Below are 25,840 nucleotides of genomic sequence, written 5' to 3' on the forward strand. Positions count from 1 at the left end.
CCTTTGTGAAGGAGAAATAGGACATTTCTCTCTGGCTGTCCGTGGCCCATCCTTTCTGTCCTCCAATCCCACTGCGGGGTGTTCCTGCACCCCCCATGCTTTCCCGAACACCTGCACAAATTCCATGTCTCCGAGAGCAGCACGTCCTGCCTGCCCTGTCCACCCCAATCTGCAGCCCCGGGCAGGCCCCTTCCTAGCCTGGCCACTGCACCCCCTTTCCAGCCTCAGCTCAGATAACGTTTTCACAGATGCTCGGTCCTGAGCTGGCCACTGCGCCCAGACTCTAAGTGCAGTGTGTTCCTTGAGCACTCCGCCTGCTAACAGTGAGGGTGGACTCAGGAGTTTTTATTTTGACTGCATTTTTGAAAAGTGATGGTGGTCAATCCACAAGGCAGCCCGGTGTCATGTGGAGGACAAGCCCCCGCCTTCCCTCCGTGGTGCTTGGGTTTGGGGTCTGTAAGAGCAGCCTGTGTTTGGTTCAAAGACCACCTTACCTCCCCCTCCGCTGGCTGGGGCTGCGGCCAGAAATCGTGCAGGAGGACGTGAACGCCCGCTGGAAGGAGGGCGCCGTGGGCATGTCGGCCCGGAGCGTCGCAGGTTTGGGTCCAACGGGGCTCTCTGACATCCCCACAGAGTGACCAAGAACCTCAGGGCAGCCTCGTGGTTCTGGATCAAGGAAACACGAGCAGGCTGTAAGAAGCAGTGCCACTTCCGAAGCTTTCTGCAGCAGGAGGAGGTGCCCCGGCTCCGCCAAGTGCAGCGTCCTCGTGTCTGGCACATTTCCAAAAGGAGACACACCTGACCAGTCCCTGCACGCGGCTTTCAACACGTACTGATAACCACCACCCACTGACGATGTGCGTTTACAGTGAGACGGGAAGGAGCCCAGTGTCTCACCCGAGGAACAGTTTGCCCTGATATACTTACCGTGCTGATGAGGTAAGCCATTTCCCACCCTAGAAAGGGCAAGGCCTCTGTGCAAACCACAGAAAAGACCCGCTTTCCATAAAGTGCCCGCCCAGCAGCACTTTGTGCCCCAGGTTGGGTCGCATGCTTTCGGCTAACGCTTCCCTCCGCCAGCACGGTCCTGCCTGCGGTGTCTTCACCCCCAAGAGGTGCAGAGACCACTTGGCCTGACCCCTGTCACAGGAGGAGGAGAAGCTGAGCACCAGGAAAGCCTGCCTGTCTGACACCCACACACCACAGGGAACTTCACACGATCCGCTGACCAGATGTCCGTCCCGCTCGCAGCCTAGCATCTCCACTATTTCTGGGTATTTTTTTTTTTAATATTTTGCCTTTTTTTAAAAAACTAAGCTTTGAGAACTGGACAAATCTACCATGGTCAATAAAATAATATTGTGAGAAATACAGGTTATTTTGCTTTCTGTCTTAAAACAAGGGAGGACTGATCAGAAAATAATAAAGTTGAAAAAATTTCACATCACTCAGTTCCATCTATCATCGATCGATCCATCCATCCACCCATTTATCCATCCGTTTACCCATCCATTTATCCAACCATCTGTCACCTATCCACCCATCTATCTATCTGACATCTATGCATCTATCAATCTACCTACAATTTTATGGAGATAATATCAAATATTTAATTTAAAAAAACTGATCAGGCATGCCAGGTAACAAAACAAAAACATGAAAATGAAAACAAAAAAATGAAAAAGAAAAGGAAAAACACCCACAGCTAATACAAACATTGGAGTTAAAAGATACAGACTTCAAAATAACTAAACTGAACATGTTTCAGAAACAGGCTCCATGCTCACAGGGCAGGAGAAGCCCCCAATGTTCACTGCTGGCCCCTCCACTGCGCTTGCAGCTGGTGGGAGCTTCAGGTCAGTCATGTTGTGAATTAATGAATGAGTTAACAAAAGCACCGACGGAAAAGTACAGGGCAGGGCAAAGCGTGGAAATATGGTTCAGGAGGCTGGCCCGAAAAGTGGGAGGAGGATCGAGACGCCAAGCAGCCCCTACGACCCCACGTCAAGGAGCAGCACAGACCCATGGGATCAGAAAAACAGTTTCCCCATCAAGTCTAGCGCACCCGCCTTCGGGCTGTTTGCGCGAGTCACGGGCGCGCCGGAGAGCACATGGCACGGGCATGCACACAGCAGCTCCTCGCAGGATCAGTTCCTCCAGTACCGAGGCTGCTCTCCGTGCTCCCCGTGCAGCGACGGGAGCCGTACGCTGGCCGAGTCCCAGGGCCGCGGCCACCTCAGGAATCCCACACCACACTCCCACGGCGCCCAAGAGCCCCAGCAAAAGAGGAGAAGCCGAGGGGAAATAAGATCCCGCTTTGTGCTCTTATCATGCTGCCTGTTCCAGAAAACAACCAGCACCGTGCTTCCCATGAAAGTGGCTTTGTTCCTAACTCAGTTAGAGCCAACTCTGGGGCACGTGGCTGGGTTCTGTTCCCTCTGGTCAGATCGGCCTCTGCCCCCTGCCCGGGCAACAGGAGTTAACCCCTAAGGGGGCGGCCAAGCACCTCAGAGTGGAGGCCCCAGCTTCCTGGCCCCTCCACGTGCTCAGAGATGCTGACAGCACGGGGAGTGGGAACCTCGTGGGAGGTAAGGGTACACCCTTCACTCTCCAAGTGATGGAGCGCTGGCCACCGGCCCTGCTGGGAATCCAGAGACATAAGAACGGGAGACCCACGTGGCTGGAGAACGACCTTGACATCGGGCTGCAAGCCCAGGCAGAGGCACCAGCTGCGTGAGTCGAGCCTGCAGACCCTGCTGCGTGGATTCCCCTCATTTCTCGAAGCGCACGCGCCCGAGAGCAGACAGAACGTGTCCTGGTTGGGGGTTTTCTTTTGTTTTTTTTTAATTAATTAATTTATTTTTGCTGTGTTGGGTCTTCGTTTCTGTGTGAGGGCTTTCTCTAGTTGCGGCAAGCGGGGGCCACTCTTCATCGCGGTACACAGGCCTCTCACTGTCGCGGCCTCTCTTGTTGTGCAGCACAGGCTCCAGACGCGCAGGCTCAGTAGTTGTGGCTCACAACCCAGTTGCTCCGCGGCACGTGGGATCTTCCTGGACCGGGGTACGAACCCGTGTCCCCTGCGTTGGCAGGCAGATTCTCAACCACTGCGCCATCAGGGAAGCCCCACCTGGTTGGTTTTTGTTCAACTTGCACATTTGCTGTTCACGGTTGAACGATAGGTGAAATTTCCAGAAGGACGACTGTACGGGGGCCCCGTTGCCGGGTGGAGGTGGGGATCGGGGCTCCGTCTTCTCAGCTCTGGACCCAGAAGGAGGCTCAGGGGTGCGGTGACGGCCACGGGAGCAGAGGAGAGTTCCGACATGAGGGAGGTCCTGCAGGCGACAAGCGTGCAGGCGTTGGTGCCGGCTGCCCTCCTCCCGCCTGCGGCTGGCAGGCTTTCCTTGGCTCCAGATGCCACAGAGAGCACGTCTGTCTGTCCTAAACCAACCACATGAGGGGCTCCAGGGTAGTCAGGCTTCTGCGGCCACAGCCCCCCTTAGGGCGTGTCCACAGAGTCGGGGGACTGGGGACCACACGGACCCTGCTGTACACCCCGTGCACGCCAGAGCTCTGGTGCCCAACCCGATCTGGGCTCTTTTGGGTCCCTGGCATCATCCCGGCAAAGTGGCAAGTCTGTTCCTCCTCTCACCACATTCTCACATTTTCCCTTTTCTGCTGACGCCCAGAGGAGGCCGCATAATACCTTCAGTGGTTGGAAATCCATCGACCGCCTCACTTCCTGGTTTTCTCTGTGCAGATGGTGCGTCCTGGGCTGAGGGCTGGGAGGAGGGGGCTCCCTTTGGGCTCCCGGGATGTCCAGCCCACCATCTCCCCTCTGCTTCCCCTTCCTGCACTTCCTTTACCCAGAACAGGGTGAGAGAGGGTCACAGGCTCTTTTCCAAAAGGCCTATTTTTAGGCTCCATTTGGGCCGCTACAGGAGGTTCTGTGGGAAGCTGGGTGACATTTGCTCTCTGGTCACCACTATTTACATCACATAGTATAAGTTAACAAGAAGAAAGGGAACCCTCGCTGCTCTCAGCTCCCTGTCATCCAGACCCTGGTGCTGAGGCCTTCACGGGAAGGGAATGGGCGGGCAGCAAAAGTAAAGGAGGGGCCCGCACATCAAGGTTCATCCCGTATGCCTCTTGTCTTGGAGGTAGGAACCACTACTTGCTAACAAAAGTCAGGGCATGTGACATTTAACAAAAAAAAAAAAAATCAACATTTTCCTGTCTCCTAGGTACATAAAAAAATCTTCAAAACGTATAAAAATTATTCACTCATATATTACTTACTCTTAATAGTTACAAATTGCCAATACATTTTTATATGACCTTTAATGAAAAAGAAAATATATTTAGCCGAGGTCAAGGTTATTCTTGCCTATCCAGGTGATGACACTTGAGTTTTGTTATTTAATTATCTAAACCGTCTCAACCTTTGGCTGGCATGTTCACAATAAACCTTTAGAAGTGAATGAGAAAATCTATTGATGGAATCCTGGAAGGCTGGTGGCATTCTGATAGACCAAATGGTACATGTGTACGCATCTATCTATCTATCTATCATCCGTCTATCTTTTTATCTATCTGTTCACCTTTCATCTATCCTTTATCTATAGCTATCTACCTATCTTTCATATCTGTATCTATCACCATCCCTCCGACCTTCCCTCCTGGGATGACGTAGTTAACCAGGAAGTTCCCTTCTCCACCATTTGAGAGAGTTCTGCAAAATGGAACACTACCAAACCTTTTTTTCTCTCTCACTCTAGTTCTAGGTGTGAAACTGGGGCTGCTGGGGAAGGAGCACACAGATTCCCAAGTTCTAATCTGGGTTCCACCACAAGTCATGGACCACTGAACACACTCTCAACCTCTGGGACCTTAGGTTCTTCATTCACAGAATCCCATCAATTAGGATCAGAGCAGATGATTTCTTGAGTCTCTTTAGCGCTAAATTTCTCTCTCCATTGTTTCTTTTTCCTTCTGGTTTTGTCTCCTTTTGTAAATTGGTGGTTTCCACCTATGGTGATTTGCTCAGTCCCCCCTTTTATGTGTGTCATGTCTCAGCTCTTGATTTTTGCTTTATGGTTACCACGAGGTTTACATAAAACATTTCATACGTAAAATGGTCCTTTTTCTGCTGTCTACCTCTAAATTTAAAGTATTTTAAAAAGCAAGATTGCATGGGAAGTTCAATAGTAGTGATTTTTAAAAATTATTTATTAGATATTTAAATTTTGTAGGCTTTATACCGTGCACTTTTCAAACAAATTATTTATTTATTTATTTATTTTTTGTGGTACGCGGGCCTCTCACTGTTGTGGCCTCTCCCGTTGTGGAGCACAGGCTTTGGACGCACAGGCTCAGCGGCCATGGCTCACGCGCCCAGCCGCTCCGTGGCATGTGGGATCTTCCCGGACCGGGGCGCGAACCCGTGTTCCCTGCATAGGCAGGCAGACTCTCAACCACTGTGCCACCAGGGAAGCGCTATTTAGTTATTTTTATTTTTGGCTGCCTTGGGTCTTCGTTGCTGCGTGGGGGCTTTCTCTAGTGGTGGCGAGTGGGGGCTACTCTTCGTCGCGGTGCTTGGGCTTCTCATTGCTGTGGCTTCTCTTGTTGTGGAGCACAGGTTCTAGGTGTACGGGCTTCAGTAGTTGTGGCACGCGGGCTCCAGAGTGCAGGCTCAGTAGTTGTGGCGCACGGGCTTAGTGGCTCCATGGCGTGTGAGATCTTCCCGGACCAGGGCTCGAACCAGTGTCCCCTTCGTCGGCAGGCGGATTCTTAACCACTGCGCCACCAGGGAAGTCCAATAGTAGTAATTTTTAAAGGGAACTCTTATCTTATAATTTTTTAGTTATTTGTATATGAACAACAGACCACTTAACCAATCTTCTTGAAAGCAAGGGAAAGATGGGCAGTCAGCCAGATATAATGTCAATTAAATAGAGAAAAACCCTGGAAGACTGAAAAAACAATGCTGCGATAGATGCTTTTTGTCAAAAATCAAAGTCCTGCATCTCTGGCCCCAGAGATGCTCTACAAACAGAGAAGGAAATGATCAACGGCCCCCATATGGATAAACACATACTTTCTTGATCTTGAATTTTTTCTTTTGTAAATCTTTGTCACAATCACATCATACGAATGTGTTCTACGGGTTAAGGTCACCATTTTCAGTAAGTACTAGGAGTGCTCTCCCAAGGATGAACTGTCTCTCTCTCTTCTAGAAGCATCAATGTTCTCATGCCCCCAGCAGACCCAGAAGTGCCCCAACCAGCACTGCAGTCAGGGCCCCTGTCTGTTAACTGACAGGGGATCCTTCTGTGAAGTTCTCATCCAAACCGGAATTACCCCCTTCAAAAAATATATGCCACAGTTTTCCCTTTACTCAATAACACAGAAGAACCAGAAAATGCAGATAAAATAGCTCACTACAAGCAGGACCTTGTTTCTTCTTATTCTTTTAAGATGTCTCATTTCTATTCAGAGGTTTTGATTCAAGCATGCTGGAAAGAAAACACATTTGCCCCCATTGCATTGGTGTTGTGCGGGGAATTCTAATGTGGCAACAGTGGAAACAGTTTTTTCTTCACAATTGAGTCTTTCCAGGCAGTTTCTGCTCTGATGATGCACTAAGCAAGGCCAGCTTCTCAAATGACTAACAAGGGCTCTTAGCAACCTGTAAAGAACGAGCCTCTTTCCAAAATGGGCTTTGGAGTGAGCTCTCAGGAAAACAAACTCCATCCTTCCTGCTAGACTTTAAGGAAGAATGGCATTGGCCCTGGAGGTCCTGAGGATACCTGAGACCCCCCAGAGCCCAGGGATGAGGGAGCCTGCACACAGAGCTGAGAAACTGGGGGTCAGGGTGTGAGGCCTCCTGACACCAAACTCGAGGCCGGAACTGCCCTCTGTTCTGGCCTCACTTACATTTCCGTTTTTTAAAAACTGAGGTGGAACAGACATAACACACGTTACCATTTTAACCATTTGTAAGTGTGCAGTTCAGGGGCATTAGGTACAGTTCACATGTTGCACCACCATCACCACCATCCATCTACAGGACTCTCGTCATCTTGCCAAACTGAAACTCCGTCCCCATGAAACAATGACTCTGCATCCCTCCTCCCCCAGTCCTAGCACCCACCCTTCTACTTTCTGTCTCTATAAGTCTGACTTCTCTAAGTACTTGATGTAAGTGGAATCACACAGTATTTGTCCTTCCGTGTCTGGCTATGTCTTAAAGGTTCATCCACGTGGCAGCATGTGTAAGAACTTCCTTCCTTTTCAAGGCTGAGTAACATTCCATCGTATGGATGAATCACATCGTGTTCAGCCCTTCATCTGTGGGTGGATGCTTGGGCTGCTCCCACCTTTTGGCTTCTGTGAATAGCTTCATGTCCTCCTTTCATGTTCCTTTGCCCAAGATTGAGTGGGGACTGGTTACTTGCACCAGAAAGCAGCCTCAGGGATACAAGAGCCTTGCCTCAAAGCTACTTCCAATCCAGCGGGAATCCAGGTAGACAAGAATGATTACGGCAGCTGTCAGGCTATGGGGAGAGATGGCGCCAGAGAGAAGAAAAGAGGCATTGACACAGGGAAGCTTTGCTTGGGCTGAGCCGAAAAAAAAAAACCACCAGAGGGAGTGTGTTCCAAGCAGAGGGAGAACCTGTATAACTCATGTGCAGAGTAAGGGGCTGATGAGGGCGACAGTGCGGGGAGCCAAGAGACTCACCCAGGAACGGATAAACTGTCAGCAGGAGGCACAGAACATGCGAGATGAGGCCCGATCTATCTTGGTGAAGATGCTGTACCCATGACCCCCGGTTGGTTAGAAGTCTTAGGTTCTCAGAAAAACCGCTTTCTTCCTTCAGGCAGAGTCCCCAGTGGCTCTGGCTTTCCTCTGGAAATGGGACATGGCCTTCATGCTAAACTTTGTCCTGGATCTTCTAAGGACAGAGCCATCAGCCTGGAGAAGATGGCTGACACAGGAGCCCTGAAGCGTCTTCATCGGGATGAGAGCTTCCTCTCATCAGGACCGTACCATGGAGACTTAAAACCACGTTCCAACAGAGGGCCAGGGCTTAAAACCCTCCTGTAATCTCACAGAGTGTCTTGTGAGTGGAAAGCCCTATTTCCTGTGGAAGACTTAAAGGCATCCAAGACATCCTCATAGGATCCTCACCTCTCAGAACCCCTAGGGCACCAGGGGGACCCGCATCCATTAACCTCCCACCCTACACAGTAACTGGGGCCCTAGGCGGCCAATTTCTCCCCTAATTTCAGAAGCCAGAAGTCTGCTGTTTTCCAGAGATTATCACTGCTCAGGTTCTAAAACCAGGTCCCTTCCCAGGCAGTGGTGTCTTCGCCCGGTCCTTCTAAATCACCCCGATTACACAACGTACGTAGCGCCGTGAACCCCTCGTTAGGTGGGCACCAGCCCTCTCAGTTCACACGGGCGGCTCGCTGCAGTACACGGCACTGCTGCGTAATTTAACCTGGATTTTCCCAACGTGTGCAGAAAAAGCAAGCTTTCTTCATAAATTACCAAGACACTACTACTAATTACTACCTGGGGGGTACCTAACAGGCTTCCTCGGCGCTTGAAACAAGCCCTCAGGGGTATCATGTCCTGGGCAGACCCAGGAAGCTAAGGCTCAGGGCGTGCTCTCACTTACACCCGGAGCGTACACTGTTTCCTCCTTCTAGTGGGCCAGAGATCCACCTGCCTTGGATTCAATGTAAGAGACCCTCTCTCGTTCCCAGGGTGGGCATGGCGTCTTCCCACAGGACAGGGCATCTTCCAGAGGAGGCGGCGCTGAGGGACGGGTACAAAGGGGCTGGGTGTCCCTGGCCCGGTGGAGCCGGGTCCGTGCTGCCCCTGACCCCGCAGGAACGTGAACCGATGGTACCCCTTCCACGGGGCTGGGGCGTGCTCTGGAGAACTCGTCATCAGGGGTCACGGCCTCCCCACAAGATGACCGTGGGACGCCACTCCCACTTCCTGTCCAGGAGATTTCTGGGGCTGTGGTCTTGGGACTGAGCCTCCCCTTCTTCCCTCTGGGCAGTGAGGTGGCATTCTTTGGTTTTCATCTTTTTATTATAAAACTCTGCCCATGTGCTACCTCAACCCCACCTGCTCTAGGAAACAGGATTCTGTCCCGAGCTAAGGCTTCACATTCCACACAAGGATCTGATTATGGAAGGCCTTCTACTAAATTCCTCTTCCTCACTAACTTTGTTATGTATCTCCTGAACTTGCGTTGGATGTTTCAGGCGTCTGTGCATCCCTTCTCCAACCAGCCAGTGAAGTCCCTGCAGTGAGACGCATGCCTGCTTCACCTTGGTTTCCACAGTCACCCAGCACATGGTAGGTGTCTGTGCGGTAAACGTTTACCACATTAGCAATGCCGAAAATAATAATGTTGGGGACTTGTGGTTCCGGCCAAGATGGAGTAGCCCCACTCCCCCCCCCGGTCCTTGAATTTACCACTGCAGCCCTGGACATCACACAACCACACGCACAGGGAACTCTGACAGATGGAAAGAAGGACCTGGGCACCTGGGGAGGTGAGGAAGGACACCGTGGTGAGTTCCTTGGTTTCCTTACTGCCTCCCATAGATCCCAGAACTGTCAGACAAAAGCAGCTCCAGGAAAAGCCTGCTCGTCTAGCCAAAGATCCAAAACCAACCCATCCGAAAAGAGCAGCCTAACAGCAGAAAACCTTTTCGGCAATACCTGTCCTATTCCAACCGAACACCCACAGGACCCCCATCCCCCAATGCACAGGAGGAGGTGGCCCTTGACCTCCGCACCAGGCAGGTGTCAGCTGGGCGCAGGGTGAGCCAGCCTCCTTCCCCACCCAGCCTCAGGCCCCAGTGCAGTTGTGCGAGCAGACGAGCTGCATTTGCTCCTCGCCTGTGTCAGCAGGGCCAGCGGGAAGGTGCAGCTAAACATCGAAATGTCCACGTGGCCCTGGAACTGCACCTGGGCAGGAACACCGCCTAAAACGAGAAGACGGGATGAAAGAGAATCGAGAGCTCACAGCACGGTATCAAAAAAGTCCAGGGTAAAACCTAAAAGCCACTCATCACACCAAGAACCAGAACGTGAACAGGCATCAGAACCTACAGGACAACTGGAAAACCGTGGGAGCTTCTCAAAGCGACTGCTCTGAGACAGAGGGACGGCTGGGTGACATCAGGTCTACTCCTACCAACAGACGCACCAGGTAGGGACCCCGAGACCCGCACCTTCCAGGACCAAATCTTGTCCTGGGGGAGACTCTGCTCTCTCACCTTCTCAGAGCTGTCAAGGAGCCCCATGGCATTCTAGAAGCTTCTCTGTGTACACTCAGTCACCCAGGAAAGCCAGCTGTCCCAAGATGCCTGGGTCCTCCACCCAGTTCTGTCCTAATCATACCCTAACCCCAGTCCTTCCAACTCATTCCGCTGTCTCCCACTCCAAGTTTGTAAAATCCTACCACATGCCCTCCCTGCGGCTAAGCAGTCTCAGATATCAGAGAACACTGCTCCAGGCCACAAGTTCCCTGGTATTTAGTGGCAGAACTGGAAGCTGAACTGGTTCCCTGAATTCCACTTCGTCCAGTGCCCTTAAACTTCCATCTGCAGGATAAAGTGGGTGATGGCCCTAAAGGAGGAAACAGGAGCGTAGTCTGTGAAAGGAGGTCTTCTGGAACCCAGCTCCTCTGTAAACTGGGACTCAGTTACCTTTAAGTCACAAGAGAATGCCTGGTATAAAGACTGTCTCAGGGGCCTTCTGCAAAGTGGGTGGGACCGGGGACTCAGAACCAACCCTGGACGCGCCACTGATGGCTGAACACCAGCTTCCACGTCACTTAACACCTTTCAGCCACACACACAAAACCACCGTCACCAGCCAACCTGATTCCAACTCACCTGAGTGGCTTTACGCCTTTGGATGTTATTTTACTGTTTTCTTAAAATATAGGGAGGGGAAACTGAAGGGTAGGAGAGAAAAAAGACAACGTAGGCGACAGTCAGGACGACGGTCAGTAAACACTTCTTAATGTGTAAGCTGCTTGCCTAGAATTTATGTTGATCATCAAACCCAAGTCCTACTTTCTTCATGCTTTCAGAGCAATGCTGCGGTGGCTACAGGTGCAGACCTGAATGTCCACGACTTGTAAATCACAGATTTCTCAAAGATGTTTTAAAATCCCGCTTATATCATGCATATCAACATTCTTTACAAAGAGAACAATAATGGAAATCAGAATAATAGCTGCTTTTCGCTGAGTACCTACGACTACATGCCAGGCGCTGTGCTAAGCTATACGCAGCCATCATCTGATTTATCCTCAGAAAAAGGTTTCCATGTGCAAATTTATCACCCCAATCTTATGGACGTGGAAAGAGAGGTGCTGAAAGGTGAGGTGAAGAAACTTGTTCAAAGGCAGTCAACTCACAGTTCTTTCCACAAGACACCCTTGCCCCGCATTAGGGAGATCTCAAAGTCAGCAGCCTTAATGTAACAGGATAACCGTGTCCTAAAGTCACTGCCTTTTGCCTCCAAGTATAGCGTAACGCTACCTCGGAGGAGCCTGCTGTGCGAGTTCCCCGCGTGCAGAGAAGGCTCGGGGCCTTTGGGAGTAGTCTGCAGCCCTGGGACCGCAGCTCCCACTTAGAAAGAGCGTCTGTAGGAAGCGCCCCAGAAGCCGGCTCCTGGGATCCCACCAGCCACCGTCACCCACAGAGGAAGAGAAAGATCTCTCTCTCCTGATAGAAACGGACCAAAACTCTCTTAAATACACCTTCGGAGTTGGAAAAGTATTTCCATCCTAACCAGATAATTTGTAACATACTGATATACATACAGAATTCATGGAAAACTACTCTCGTGTATATACTGCACTAGAATGTCAGGAAACATTTGAACAGACAGTATCATCCACTCAGCTGCGGAGAAACCTCCCAGTCCTAGAAGGGAGAACTTACAAGACTTTCAGGCCGGAAAAAGTGAGCAGGCAGACCGCTCACTGGCCTGGGCTTCCCTTTCTTAGAGGGAGTGTTCCTCTGTCTCCCTCTTGATCACCCTCATCCTTCCAGCTAAGACACACACACAGCGCTGTGTCAGCCCAGGGTCAGCAGATGCTGAACACCAGCGGGATCCTCAGGCACAGATGCCCCAGGGTGGCCACCCTGATCCAGGCACGTGCCACCCTCAGAGGCTGGGCCCATGGTGCTGGCCCGGCTCACCTCGGACGTTTCAGAGGTAAGATGCATGGAAGGGCCCAGACACTCTACCGTCTGGAAGCTCTGCTAATACTGTGGGCAGGTTATTTCAGTGACCGTGTGTCTTGTTTCACAGTCATGGATTCTGAAACCCTCCCTCTGATTGTTCCGAGAGTGGGCAACACAACGGGCAAACTCATTCTGAAACCCCAGCTTTGCTCCTGAGGCTGGCTTGCTGCATTTAGTAAAAGCACTGCTTCCCCTAAGAAGCAGGGGCACCTGGGAACAGCCTCGGGGCCCTCTGCCCTCGGGGCAGCCCGAGATCCCTCACGGGCTCTGGGGGTGGACGGACGGCCCTGGAACCGGGCAGGCAGGCTTTCTCGGTTTCAGCAAAAGAATGTGCTGTGCTGGGAAGCAGCCCCGGCTCCGGAAAGCCGCACATCTGTACACCAGGCTTTCCTCTGCCCCAGTGAGTCTCGGCAAAGACAAAGCATGGCTTTCTCCTGGAAGGAGGAGCCCTCCAGCCTCTGGGGCTGCGGCGCTTTGTCCCACAGCCTTCGGACCTGAGGGCTGTCCTCAAGTGACAGGAGACACTGGAAGGGTCACCCTCCTCCCAAGTCCGGTCTCCCCTGCTTCCTGGCCCTGGGACTCTGCATCCCACCTCCTCCCACTACCTCCGTCCCCGTCCCCTCCCCCCCCACCACCCCAGAGATCAGGTTTCAGCAGCATCGCCCCGGAGACGTGGCCAGAGGCTGTGGAGGAGAGCTGGGGCTGAGCGCGGCGCTTACCTGGGCACCTTGGGGTGCTGGTCAGTCCATAGACGGGCCCGGGAGGTCAGGGGCCGGGCGGAAGGCGCTCCCAGGGCTGTCCCCAGCGGCGTCCCCCACCCACCGGGGCAGGGCGACTCTGGGTTCCGGCGTCCCGGGGGAATCGGGGCGGGACGCGGAACGGCCGCCTCTGAGGAGGCCCATTCAGAGGGCGGCAGGGAAAGAGCTCGTCCGGGGAAAGAATCCGGGCTTGCTGGGCGGCCGCTGGCTGTCGCGGGCAGCCTGCCCACTGAGTGCCTCCAAACGGCAGTGGCCCCGCCTCGCTCTGCTGCGCAGTTTGCTTCCTTTTCATTTCTTTTCCCCTTTTCCCCTTTCCCTGCCTCTAATCTCTTGCAAACTCCCAGCTGAAACCCTCTGCAGCTTAGTTTCAGCCCCAGACCCAGCACTACTCAAGGGACAAGCAGCTTGCGCGCACGCGCGGGGCTGGAGACTCCTTGGGGTCGCCAGCCCCCCCCAAACCGCCCCCTCAAGCGGGCCTCCTGTCCAGGATCTGCGCCTCAAGAGGCATCTCCCCCAAAGGCAGACCTGCTTCCCCGGGATCCAATGCTCACAAAAGAGAAGCTTCCGCAACCGCCGAGTCCCTGGTCAGCTCCGCACTCCACCCCTGCCAGCCAGGGTCCACGCCCCGTCCCTTCCCCCCGGGGCAGGGGCATTGCCTCTCCTCCGCCCCAGTCCCCAGCCCCACGGCCTTCACTCCATCCCCTGCCCAGGGCAGCCTGGGGGACCTTCCTCTTGTCAAACCCTGCAGGTTTTCTTCCTGGCCGCAGCGGCTCCCATGCCCTACCACTCCCAGTTTGCAGAGTCTCTTTTCTAACCACGTAGCCTGTTTCACCTGGCTGGTAGCTTAGTCCACCAACAGGCTGTTGGTGGGCCTAAACACATTCTATCCCTTTCTTCCCTCTTCTCTGCTCATGTTCTTCCGTCTCTCTGAAAGGCCAGCCCCACCATGCAGCAATCTGGTGGACTCCTATATACTCTTCAAAACCCGTTTCAAATGATCCCACATTTTTATAAGACTTGGGACACTATCCCCCTCATTCAGGTGAGTCCACGCTCTGTCCCTCGTGACCTGAAATCTGACAGTAACAAATCTCTATAGCAGAGTAGAGAGGCTCTGTCCCGTGTGTGGCTTTTGCGGCCGAAGCTCCAGGCAGTAGATACGTGCATTACTAGGTTTACACCCACCAAGCGCAGCAGGGAGTGGGCACTCGCCCCTTGCCTCTCCTGCCTTTCGGGCTGGGCACCGTCCCACTCATCTGTTAAATCCTGGTGCTTATGTCACCTACCCTAAAGTCTTCCCTGAAAGAGAAGGCCCCACATCCCTCCCGGGAGGCCCCTTTCCTGCTCACAGGCTGGCACTGGCACTGCCTCCAGCACACCACGATGGGACCAGGTGCCTGCAAGCAGGCTTCCAGGACACGCTCCAACCACACTGTGCGGAGTCACACCCGCCCCGCCCTGGTGCGACCCTCGGACACACTCATCAACCCGGTGACAGCTGACAGGTACACGCCTCTCAGCAGGAGAGACAGGCATGCCTGGGACCTGCAGGCTACCTCTCTAAGTTACAGGCCAAGAAGATCGCAAGGACCCTCTGCTCCAGAGGTCTGAGCAGGGCACACCCTCCAGCCTGTTTATGTGCCAGCAGGGCAGTGGCTCCTGCACAGGATCTGTAGGAAATGCCACAGCCCAGGGCAGCCCCAGCCAGCGGATGGACAGGCCTCTCCCGTGGCCCACCGCTCCCTGAACAGAGAGGAAGGCGGCCGTCTGGCAGCCAGGCCCAGGAAGGACAGTGACGCAGCAGCGCTCCCCAGGGTGGGTCCTTCCCTTCATGCCGGTGGACTCTGTGGGCCTGATGAGTCTGGGGCAGCCCATGGCCGGGTGGAGGGGAAGAATGCCGCCTGCGCGCTGCAGCATCTGTGACCAGGACAACTCCGGTGGGGATTTACAGGCACTTCACAACCTTCTGGAGATCTGTCCGTCCCTTTGCCTTCTCTCATGCTTAGCTGGAGCTACAGGGAAAAAGATTTCGTGCTTGTGCTGCAAGTGGCAGCAATTCTGATGAAAAGTCACATTCGGAAAACTCTTCCCCTAAGACTAGGCTGCCCCTACCCAGCACCTAGGATCTGGGTCAGCGGGAGCTGGGTACCCATGGGTGCTCACACCTGCGAGGTCACCCACGTACCCCTAGTGGAATCTCGGATCAAGTGCAGACACGGACTGTCCATTGTCAGCAATGCCAACCCTCCCCTGCACACGTCGTGCCGGCCACCGAGCCGTCGACCCCTGCTGCCGTCCTCCACACTCCTAGAAGCCGTGTGCCTGCTTCCCTTTAAGTAAAAGGCGTCTCTCTCCTACTCACTCACTTATTTATTCAATTATGAGAAAACAGCACAAACTTTCATGTCGAACCTTATCTATGTTAGATGCCGGGACGTACTGATGAGTGAAACACAGACAGACAATAGTTTGGAAGCTACAGAGGGAGAGGGACATAACCCCAATCCAGGCCCCCGTTTCCTGCAGGCTGGGTCCTTACGGAGCCCACCCCACTGGGAGGCACATCCCAGGGCAGGTGAGGGCCGGCGGGCTGTCCCAGGGACAGCCTGGGACCCGCTCCACCGTGGCAGGCGGGGCCGGACGGTCCTCCGACACACTGCACAGTCATGGCCGCATCACGGGAGGTGACCGCGGAACCGTGAAACACTGCTGGGGAGGGAAGGGGCGGAGAGCAACTATGGGGCAGGAGGGCGAGGCCTGGGCTGCCGTGAGAGGAGCGAGGTGGCAGGGCAGAGAGAGAGGCGACGCGAGTTCCCCTTCCGGGGGAAGCCTCAGAAAGCCTTAGCCATCTGGGATGTGAGAGGGAGGGCAGAGAAGCGTGAGGTGAGCCACGGACGCCAAAGTGATGGCTAAAGCACCTGGAAGGGCACGGGGAGGCCAGCAGGGTCCCCCTCGACGGCCCCCTCTTGTGTCTCCAGAGGGGTGTGTGCCGTCCAAACGCACCAGCTGGTCAGTGTCTTCCGGCCCCCCAGCCCCTGACGGGCCTGCCGGCCTGACACTTCCTTACGGGGGGCCACGTTATCACCTCTCAGCACTCCGTCCCGCCCAGCATGCACTCAATGACACGGAATCCAGGGCCGCTGCTCCCCCAACAATGGGGTATCTGCAGGGTCTCCCTGAGGACTCGGTACGTGACACAGCAAAGGAAGCTCAGAAGCCTTACGAGGAAGCTGCTTCAGAGAAAGGGGGCCATGCAGACAAACTGCGGGCTTCTCCCGTGTACACAGGAGGGCAGGGCGGGGACCACCGAGAGGAGATTCCCAGGGACCTGCGCGTCTTCAGCACAGGCTCTGCCCTAGTGAAACAGAACGAGAAGGGATCTTAGAAAGACCCCGAATGACCAGTACATCAGACAGGGATCCTCAGGGCCACTCTGACACCCTCCTGCTGCTTTCCCAGGCATTACGTGCCCGCCAGCACCCAGGGAGGCACTGCTCTGGGCTTCTTAAGGTCCAATTCAATGGTCTGCTTTTGCAGAGAAGAAATTAAAGACAAACCCAAAAAGCCATCCCCCAGGACCTCAGTTATACACTGACTTCACAGCAGCCCAACCTCACACTCCTCCAGGAAATCTAACTGTAACATCACACGGTCCGTCTGTCCCAGGGCGTGACCCACGGAGACCTGAGGACACACGACGTTCACCCCAAGATGCCCAGCAAGTGCCTGCCGGGCCCTGGAGCATAGGAAAGGTTTTCCTTTTCGTCAAACTATGGAATTCTCATATTCCCCTGGCTTTTGTGTTTTCTATAAACTTGCTCTTTCTCTACACAGGCACCTATGTAAGTGCACGGCACGTGGTAAGAGCTCAAAAAGCAATGAATTCCTCAGTCCGAGCATGACTGTGAATATATACATCCAAGGTGCAGCTGAGTGCTATGCAATACGTATATGCAAAAACATACCAGCCCGTGACAGGATCTCAACCAAACACAAAGCTTCTTTACCTCACCACGGTGGTTTGGCCGGTGCCCCTCTCCGTCAAGGAGGCACCCTAATCTGGGGGTACCAGCTTCCAAAGGCACTGAGCCGGGTGGACCACAGACAGTAACCAAGGGTGAGAGGCAGACGGCAGATTTAAATCTTCACCCTTCTCAGGTCTCCTAATCCAAAATCTTCCCACGTGTATCCAGCAGAACGTGGAGTTTTCACCGGGACTGCCAGCCTGAGGTGACGAGAGTCACAGATGCATTTACCTCCCACCATGCTAGGAATCCAGGCAGGGCAGGGGAGCGCCTTTGTAAGGAAAGGAAGGACTGCAAGCGGCAGGGGGTGAGTGCTTCCAGTAAGAAAACACCTCAACTGCTACCGACCAAGGCTGCACGTGCATTTTCTTTCAAGTCGTTCCCAGTTCTCAGAGGCATCCTATCCCCATTCAGGGGGAAGGTGAAAACACACGGGGCCCGAGTGGTGGCTGGGTCTGCAGGCCTGCAGCCCACTCCAGGGCCGAGACCCACCCACGTCTCCAACCCCGGGGCAGAGCACAACTTTGATAGACAGCGAGGCTTTGGAAACGCTTTAATGACAAAGTGCGTTGGGCATTTAAAAACTATATGGCAAGCCAAGTCTCTGGTACATTCTCACGTACGTTATCACATACAAATCAATGTACATTTGGTACATTACCATATATATGTAAGCTGAAATCTACCTTCATTTCTAAGAGATGACACCATGCACAGTGCTGCTATGATTATTTTGGCTTAAGTTTAAAAAATGTCTTAAGAGGTCTGCAACTTGTACGAGAGGTGTATAATGGCGACTGTGGGCCCACATGTGTCTGTCACCAAGTCTAGGGCCTGGTCCCAGGTTACTGGCCTGCGGGGCTCAGAATCAGGACAGCAGCAAAAACCCCATTGGAAGCACATCAGAATAACTTTTACACGCTGAGATTCGAGAGCAGTCCACCAGAGGGGGGACGAAGCGAGCTGATAAATAAATTTAGAGGGACTTCCCTAGTGGCGCAGTGGTTAAGAATCCGCCTGCCAATGCAGGGGACACGGGTTCGAGCCCTGGTCCGGGAAGATCCCACACGCCACGGAGCAGCTAAGACCGTGCACCACAACTGCCGAGCCTGCGCTCTAGAGCCCGCGAGCCACAACTCCTGAGCCCGCAGGCCACAACTACTGAAGCCTGTGCGCCTAGAGCCCGTGCTCCACAACAAGAGAAGCCACCGCACTGAGAAGCCCAGGCACCAACACGAAGACCCAATGCAGCCAAAAATAAAAAAAATAAAATAAAAAATCTAGAGAAACAAAGACGCCTTTAAACTCAGAGCACGCAAACAAAAGATGCATTCAACGCGGTTGGGAAATCATCGGCTCACGTGGGGACACTTCCAAGCCTGCCTGTTTGGTGGATGAGGTGTCAGCACAGAATGCCAACATCTTGTATGTTCTGAGCTTCATCCCACTCGAGTGAATGAGTGCTCTCATCTCTGCGGACTACTGCTCACTGCACATGCACAGGCCAGCACTGCACACTGAGCTCCAGCAGCCCAACACTGATGTTTATTTTTAAATATAGTCTGAAGCTATCAACCTTCCTGTTTTCCATTTTCTAAATCTGGGGCAGCAATGGGGGTAGTAGCAATAGTTACTAACCATGTCAGTCACACGGGGTCACGTTCACCAGCAGGCGTCCTTTTGCACAAATCGGAGGGCAAAGTGTATCCCATGTGTATACAGATGTGGATATTCCTATACGTAGTTATACACACATATGTACCTAAATATAAACATGTTATAAATACATATATAAATGTATGAGCTTTGTAGGTTCTGCAAAATTCAAAGTCATCAGGGACATCTATAAATGTCACACACGTTCACATTCAGTACATGCTTTTATTCCTATTATAAACACTCTCGTTAAGTTTGTAAAATTTCAAAAGAAAAACTGAGCTGGGTCCAGGAAGAAAGGGGAGGTCTGGTAGAAACATTTTACAATGCGTCAAGCTTTGAAGAAGGACAACTTTTTTTTTAAAACAAAAATAAAGCATTGCCTCAAAGTAACCTCTCTCTTTCTCTCTCTCTCTCTCTCCCCCTCTCTCAACAAGACTTTCCTGGATATCCCTTTTCTTCCTCCCTCTGGCAAAACATCACCCATTTCTACCCTTTGAATCCAACTCCAAGAGGTCGCGACAGCACTAAGCAAACCCTGTACCCCTCAGGCCAGGGCCTCCTTCCTGCCAGTTCAGAGTAGCCCTGGGTCAGAGGTCTTCCTCCACCTTCAGTCCCTGCCCACAGCCCCAGGCAGGGCCCTGAAAACACCAGTCCTTCTCTCCAGAACAAGGGTATATGAACTAGAAGCTGCAAAATGTATAAAGGCCTTCTCTTTCAGTAAACTAACGTTACAGTTAATGGTGCTCATTGAAGCCAAAAGTCCCCAAATGTTCCCTAAATCCCACTTGTAAAACCGTCAGGGCAAGACAATGTTCTGGAACTAAATAAAGATGACGGTCCTCCACGCAATGAACCGTTCACTTCAAATCGGTCACTTTATGTTACGTGAATTTTTCACTTCAAATCGGTCACTTTATGTTACGTGAATTTTACCTCAACTAAGAAAAAGAATCTCTTATGGATTAGTTGGAGGCTGAGATATAGCAGAAACAAATTTTTAATGAAACCTTTCTTCATATTTTTTTCCCATTTATTTTGAAAATATCGTCAAGACTCCTTAGCCTTTCAGCTACGAATAACAGTAATTTATATCTTGAACTTCACAATTTTCTCTCTTTTGCCTTCATGAGGATTGAGATTAAATGACCCCTTTACTTAAACTCTTACTAATATTTTTGTTTTCAAGAAACACATTTCCTGCTGAGGCTCTAAGATGTTCTGCGCCCAATTCAATGTTGGGGGTGGTTCCCCACACCAACAAGCAATGCTCCGACACCAGCCGGGGGTCCTACAGTTCAACTCAACTCTACCTGGAGACAGAGTCAGAGCCCACAGGCTAAGGGCTCCGTCCCACAGGACTGCCCTCCCTTCAGACCAACCGGCTATATAGATCAGAGGTGGTCACGACCCCTTCCTCAGCTTCCAATAATTTGCTAGAGTGGCTCAGAGAACTCCGAGAAACATTTTACTCACTAGATCAACAGTTTATTCTAAGAGGCTATAACTCAGAACAGCCAGACGGAAGAGATGCACGGGGCAAGGCATGGGGAAGGGCGTGGAGCTTTCATGCTCTCTCCAGGCACCCCACTCTCCCCAAATCTCCACATGGTCACCAGCTGGGAAGCTGCCTGAACCCTGTCCTTTTGCGTTTTTCTGGAGGCTTCATTATATAGGCAGGATCGAATAAATCACTGGCCACTGGCGACTGATTCAACTTCCAGCCCCACTCCCCTCCCTGGAGGTCAGGGGGGTGGGACTGAGAGTTCCAACCCTCTAATCACAAGGTTGGTTCCCCTGGCAACCTGCCCTCCATCCTTTCCAAAAGTCACGTCATTAACATGACAAACATCGTTATGCTCTAATCACTTAAGAAATTCCAAAGGCTTTAGGAGCTTGGTGCCAGAAATAAGGAAAACCAAATATATATTTCTTTTTACAAATAAGAGTATCACAGACTCACATCTGGCATTTCTAAGGATGGTGGCCCCGGAGACATGTGTTTCCTGGGGTGTCATGTAGGCTGTGTCAGGGATGCACTGAACATACAGTCCCGAGGGCGGCCATTCCAGGCTCCTCCTCGAGGGTCCCAGGTGGGTAGAACCTGCTGTCTCTCCCCATGGAGCTCACGGTCCAGCCCCTGGTGCCAGCTGTCCTCCCAGCACCTACCGCCGCCCTGCCATCTCCCCCCGCTACCCGTCCCCAGTCCTTCAAGTTACGGCCTCCTCTTCTAGTTACAACACACTGCTAGGAGAACTCAGCAGTATGTGAATTCATATTTAAGTATTCATTATTTGAGTAAACATTTAAATATCCCTCACTCTCCTGGGGCAGGTACCGTAATTTAAAAGAGGAGCTTGCCAGGCCCAGGCCCAAGGCATCAGGAGCACATGCTGGGGAAGGGCAGGCTACTCTGGGCTCTGGTCCACCCATCACCAACCTCAGCTTGCTTTGTTTACTTTGCTTGTTTACTGCAGAGGTGAGGGGTTGGTATGAGCCGCCTGTGGCAGCGACGAGCCAGGCAGGCTCCCGGGACCCCTGGCACTGGAGTCTGGGGGCTTAAACTAAGTGCCACAGGACCTGGAGGGACACAGAACAGGATGTGTGCTACCCAGAGCAGAGGGCAAGAGCTGCAGGCAAAGGTGCACTGCCAGGTTCCAGGGGATAACATGGGCCTCTCCTGAGACAAACTCTCCCTCCCTGACCAAACCGGAGATCGGGTCCTGGAGCCTCGATCTTGGCCTTTGATGTTTGTCCTCGGAGGGCCCCGCCTTTAGCAAGGATTCTGCTAAGTCATCCCCCCTGCCTGCTCTCTGATCAAGTTCCTCAACTCCTCCTTGATGTCTAAGCCCTCTGCCTGTCCTCAGCAAGACCCTGTTGGGCCAGTTTGGCAAGAATGTCCCTTCCTTGATGCTCCTTAGTAACTTTTCATCCCCTGACCCTGTCACTGCTCTTTGGCTGTATCTGCTGCATTAGGATTTGAGCTCAGCTCCTTCCCCTGCTGCAACAGTACCAAATAAAATCTGTCTCTACCACCTTTCACTGGTGTCCTGCTCTGTTTCTCCCCGACATTTGTCTGCTGGTTGTCTGGGAAATAACCCGACACACCTGGGTTTACACTGACTAAGCGGGTACCTAGTTCAGTTTGATGTAATAAGACACACAGAGGAATTTTATGTAGTTAGTGTTGTACTAACTGCACACTAACTAAAGGAAGCCAGAACATAGCTGCCGTTGTAATATTAATAGCAACAAAGTCAGAAATCGTTACAAACGCCCCAATCCATTCTGCTAGGGTCAGCTGATCACACCACCTGCATCTCCCACAAATCCAACCCGCCTCCTCCCACCATTTCTGAAATTGTTTTGATGCTCTACCCCACTGCCTACTCCGACTCCGGATCAATGCGTGAAAACAGAAGTCTGAGCAGTTGTCTCCCCGTCTCAAGACATACCCCATTCTTCTGTGGCTGCAGAGAACAGCTGTGGCTGGGCCTTCTCTCACCCCTCCACTGCCCTCCAGAGCCCCGTCTCCATCCCGTCCTGGTCCGCAGTACCCTCTGCCACAAGGCCCGCCCCTGCTGTATTTCCATCCCAAACGCCCCCCTCCATTCACCTAGTTAGCTCCCACTTACCCTACTCGCCCGTCAAACCCTCAGACCTCCTCACCAGGTAAACAACCAATGCAAATTGCCAGAGTGCCATCGTCCTGTCCTGGGCTCTTCCCTGTCATGGGATCACTGGGCGCATCCCTGCTGTACCTACTGCCCTTCCAGGAGGGCAGGCCTGGGTCTCTGGGCTCACACCAACCCAGCAGAGCACTGCAGAACAGAAGTGCTCAATAATAAACACGGGCAGACTGCACCCAGGTCCACTCCACACCAAGTATTCCTGCATTTTATACTTTCACTTTTCATTATAGAAAATTCCAAAACATACGAAAGGAGACAGAGTAGTATGATGAACCTCTGTGAAGACGTCACCAGCTTCAACTACTGTCAACTCACAGCCAATAAATACTGTTTCAACCACAGCCACACCATTTCCCCCAATGGGATTTAAACTAAACTTTTAATGTTGAGATCATGGTACAGTCACACGGAGATCCCCTATACTCTTTATCCAGTTCCCCCCCATGGTAGTATCTTACTAAGCTATAGCAGGATGGTGATATTCATACAGTCAAGATAGAGAACATTCCCACCCCACAAGGACCCCTCCACTCCCCCTCCACCTTTACCCCCTCCAAACTCCTAGGAAACACTAATATGTTCTCCATTTCTATAATTTTGCCATTTAAAGGATATTACGTTAAGTGGAACCATGCAGGATGTAAACTCTGGGGAATGGCTTTGCTCTGAAGATTCACCCAGGTGTGGCACCACCGCTGCATCAACATTCTGGTTCCTTTTCATGGCTGAGCTGTGTTCCATGGTGTGGATGGACTGCAGTCTATTTATCCACCTGCTGAAGGACACCCAGGTTGTTTCCAGTTTGGGGCCATTTAGAATAAAGCTGCTATAAACATTTCTGTTCAGGTTTTTGTGTGAGTGTAAGTCTATTTCTTTGGGACAAAAACCCAGGAGGGCAACTGCTGAGTCACATGGTGGTTGCATGTTCAGTTTCTTTAAGAAACGGCCAAACTCTTTCCCAGAGAGGCTGCACCATTGTCCGTTCCCACCGGCAGTAAATGAGAGTTCCAGTTTCTCCACATCCTCACCAGCATTTGATGCTGTCACTATTTTTATTTTGAACCTTTCTGACAAGTCTGTAGTGATGTCTCACTGTGGCTTTAATTTGCATTTCACTGAAGGCTAACAATGCTGAACATCTTGTCGTGTGATTATTTGCCACCTGTACATCCTCTTGGGTGAAACGTCTCTTCGCCTCTTTTGCCCATTTTCTAATTGGATTTTTTGTTTCTTTACTGCTGAGTATTCACAGTGCAAATATTTACTCCCAGTCTGTAGCTTGTCTTTTTATCCTCTTACAATGTTCTTTCCATAGCAAAAATTTTCAGTTTGAATGAAGTCTAATTTATCAATTTTTCCTTTTATAGATCATGCATTTGGTGCTAATCTAAGAGCCTTTGCCCAGCCTGGACCCCAAAGATTTTCTCCTATTTTCTTGGTAAAAGTTTTACAGTTTTCCATTTTCCATTTAAGTTTTTGATCCATTATACATTAATTTTTGTATAAGATGTGAGACTTTGGTTAATGTTCTTTTTTCTTTTTTTTTTTTTCACCTGTGGGTGCCCACTTGCTCCAGCATTATTTGTTGAAAAGGCTATCTTTCCTTTATTGACTTGTTTTGGCACTTTTTTCAAAAAAAATCAATTGGGCATATTTGTATGAGTCTATTTTGGGGTTTTTTATTGGTTTCTGGGTCTATCCCTCCACCACCACCACACAGTCTTAGTTACTGTAGCTATATAATAAATCTGGAAATTAGGCAAATCCATTCTTCCCACTTTATTCTTTTTCAAAATTGTCTTAGCTACTCAAGTTCCTTTGCCTTTCCATATAAATTTTAGAATTATCTTGTCTATATCTACAAAAAAACCTTGTCAGGAATTTGATAGGAATTGTGTTAAAACTATGCATCAGTTTGGGAATAAATGGCATCTGTACCAGGTTGAGTTTTCCAACCCATGAACATGTCTCTCCATTTATTTAGATATTCTTTTATTTCTTTCATTAACACTGTGTAGTTTTCAGCATATAAGTCTTGTACATGTTTTGTTAGCTTTATACTTTAGTATTTCAATTCTGATCTATTATAAATGACACTGTATTTTTATTTTTTTATTAACATTTTTTTTTTGATGTGGACTATTTTTAAAGTCTTTATTGATGCTTCTGTTTTTATGTTTTTGTTGTTTGGCCGCGAGGCATGTGGGATCTCAGCTCCCTGACCAAGGATCGAAACTGCACCCCCTGCATTGGGAGGCGAAGTCTTATTAACCACTGGACCACCAGGGAAGTCCCGACACCTGTATTTTAAATTCAGGTTTCTACATGTTTGTTGCTACCATATAGAAATATAATTGATTTTTGAGTGCTTATCTTAATATCCAACAACCTTGCTGAATTCACTTATTTGTTCCGGGAGGTTTTTTAGTAGATTCCTTAGAATTTTCCCCATGGACAATCATGACATCTGCCAAAGGGACAGTTTTACTTCTTCCCTTCCAGTCTGTTATCTTTTATTTCCTTCTCTTGCATGGTGCCCCTGGAGAACTTTCAGCGTCATGTGGAGCAATAGTGGTGTTAGCTGTAGGGTTTTTGTAGATGCTCCGTTCTATTTTGCTGGGGTCTTTAGTCATTAATGGGTGTGAATTTTGTCAAATTCTTCTTTTGCATCTATTGACATCATGTAATTTTTCTTCTTTCTCCAGATAATACAGTGGATCGCACTGATGGATTTTCAAATATTGAATCAGTCGTGCATCCCTGGAATAAGTCCCACTTGGCCATGGTGTATACTTCTTTTTATATATTACTGAATTCTATTTGCTTCTATTTGGTTAAACAGTTTCGTGTCTATGTTCATAAGGGATAATTAGTCTATAGTTATCTTTTTTGCCATTGCCTTTGTCTGGTTTTGTTATCAGGGCAACATGACCTTCAAAGAATGAATTGGAACGTGTTCCCTCCTCATCTATTTTTTGAAAGGGATTATGTAGAATTAGTGTTAATTCTTCATTAAATATTTGGTAGAATTCCCCAGTGAAACCATCTGAGCCTGGAGATTTCTTTTTGGGGAGTTTTAATAAATTACCAATTCAATTGCCTTAATAGTTACAGGGTATTCAAACGGTCTGTTTCACATTGTTTACAATTTGTGCTTATCATTAAACACTACATACGTTGTCTGTAATATTCCCTTATTGTCCTTTTGGCTTCTACAGGGTCTTCAGCAATAGCCCTATTTCATTCTGATATTAGCATATGTGTCTTCCCTCTCTTTTGTCAGTCTTTCTAGAGGTTTGTCAAATTCTTTGATCTTTTCCAAGAATCAGCTCTTCGGGTTATTTTCTGTTTCCCCGTTTATAATTGCACTGCTCTCTGCTTATATTTTTAGAAGAGGGGTGAATGTAGTCCCTAAGTGTGA

General features: G+C 50.7%; 1 protein-coding gene across 4 annotated transcripts in view; it reads right to left on the reverse strand.

Annotated features, from left to right (window-relative positions):
• Positions 1-25,840, reverse strand: part of TNS3 (tensin 3) — a 332,998-nt gene that overhangs the window by 27,657 nt on the left and 279,501 nt on the right. For all 4 annotated transcript variants that reach the window (XM_060304905.1, XM_030871279.2, XM_030871276.2 and 1 more), the window contains exon 21: positions 495-666. In XM_060304905.1, coding sequence (XP_060160888.1) covers positions 495-666 — 172 coding nt within the window. The remainder of the gene's footprint in view (positions 1-494; positions 667-25,840) is intronic.

This window comes from Globicephala melas, chromosome 9, assembly GCF_963455315.2.
Source record: "Globicephala melas chromosome 9, mGloMel1.2, whole genome shotgun sequence".
NCBI classification, from domain to species: domain Eukaryota; kingdom Metazoa; phylum Chordata; class Mammalia; order Artiodactyla; family Delphinidae; genus Globicephala; species Globicephala melas.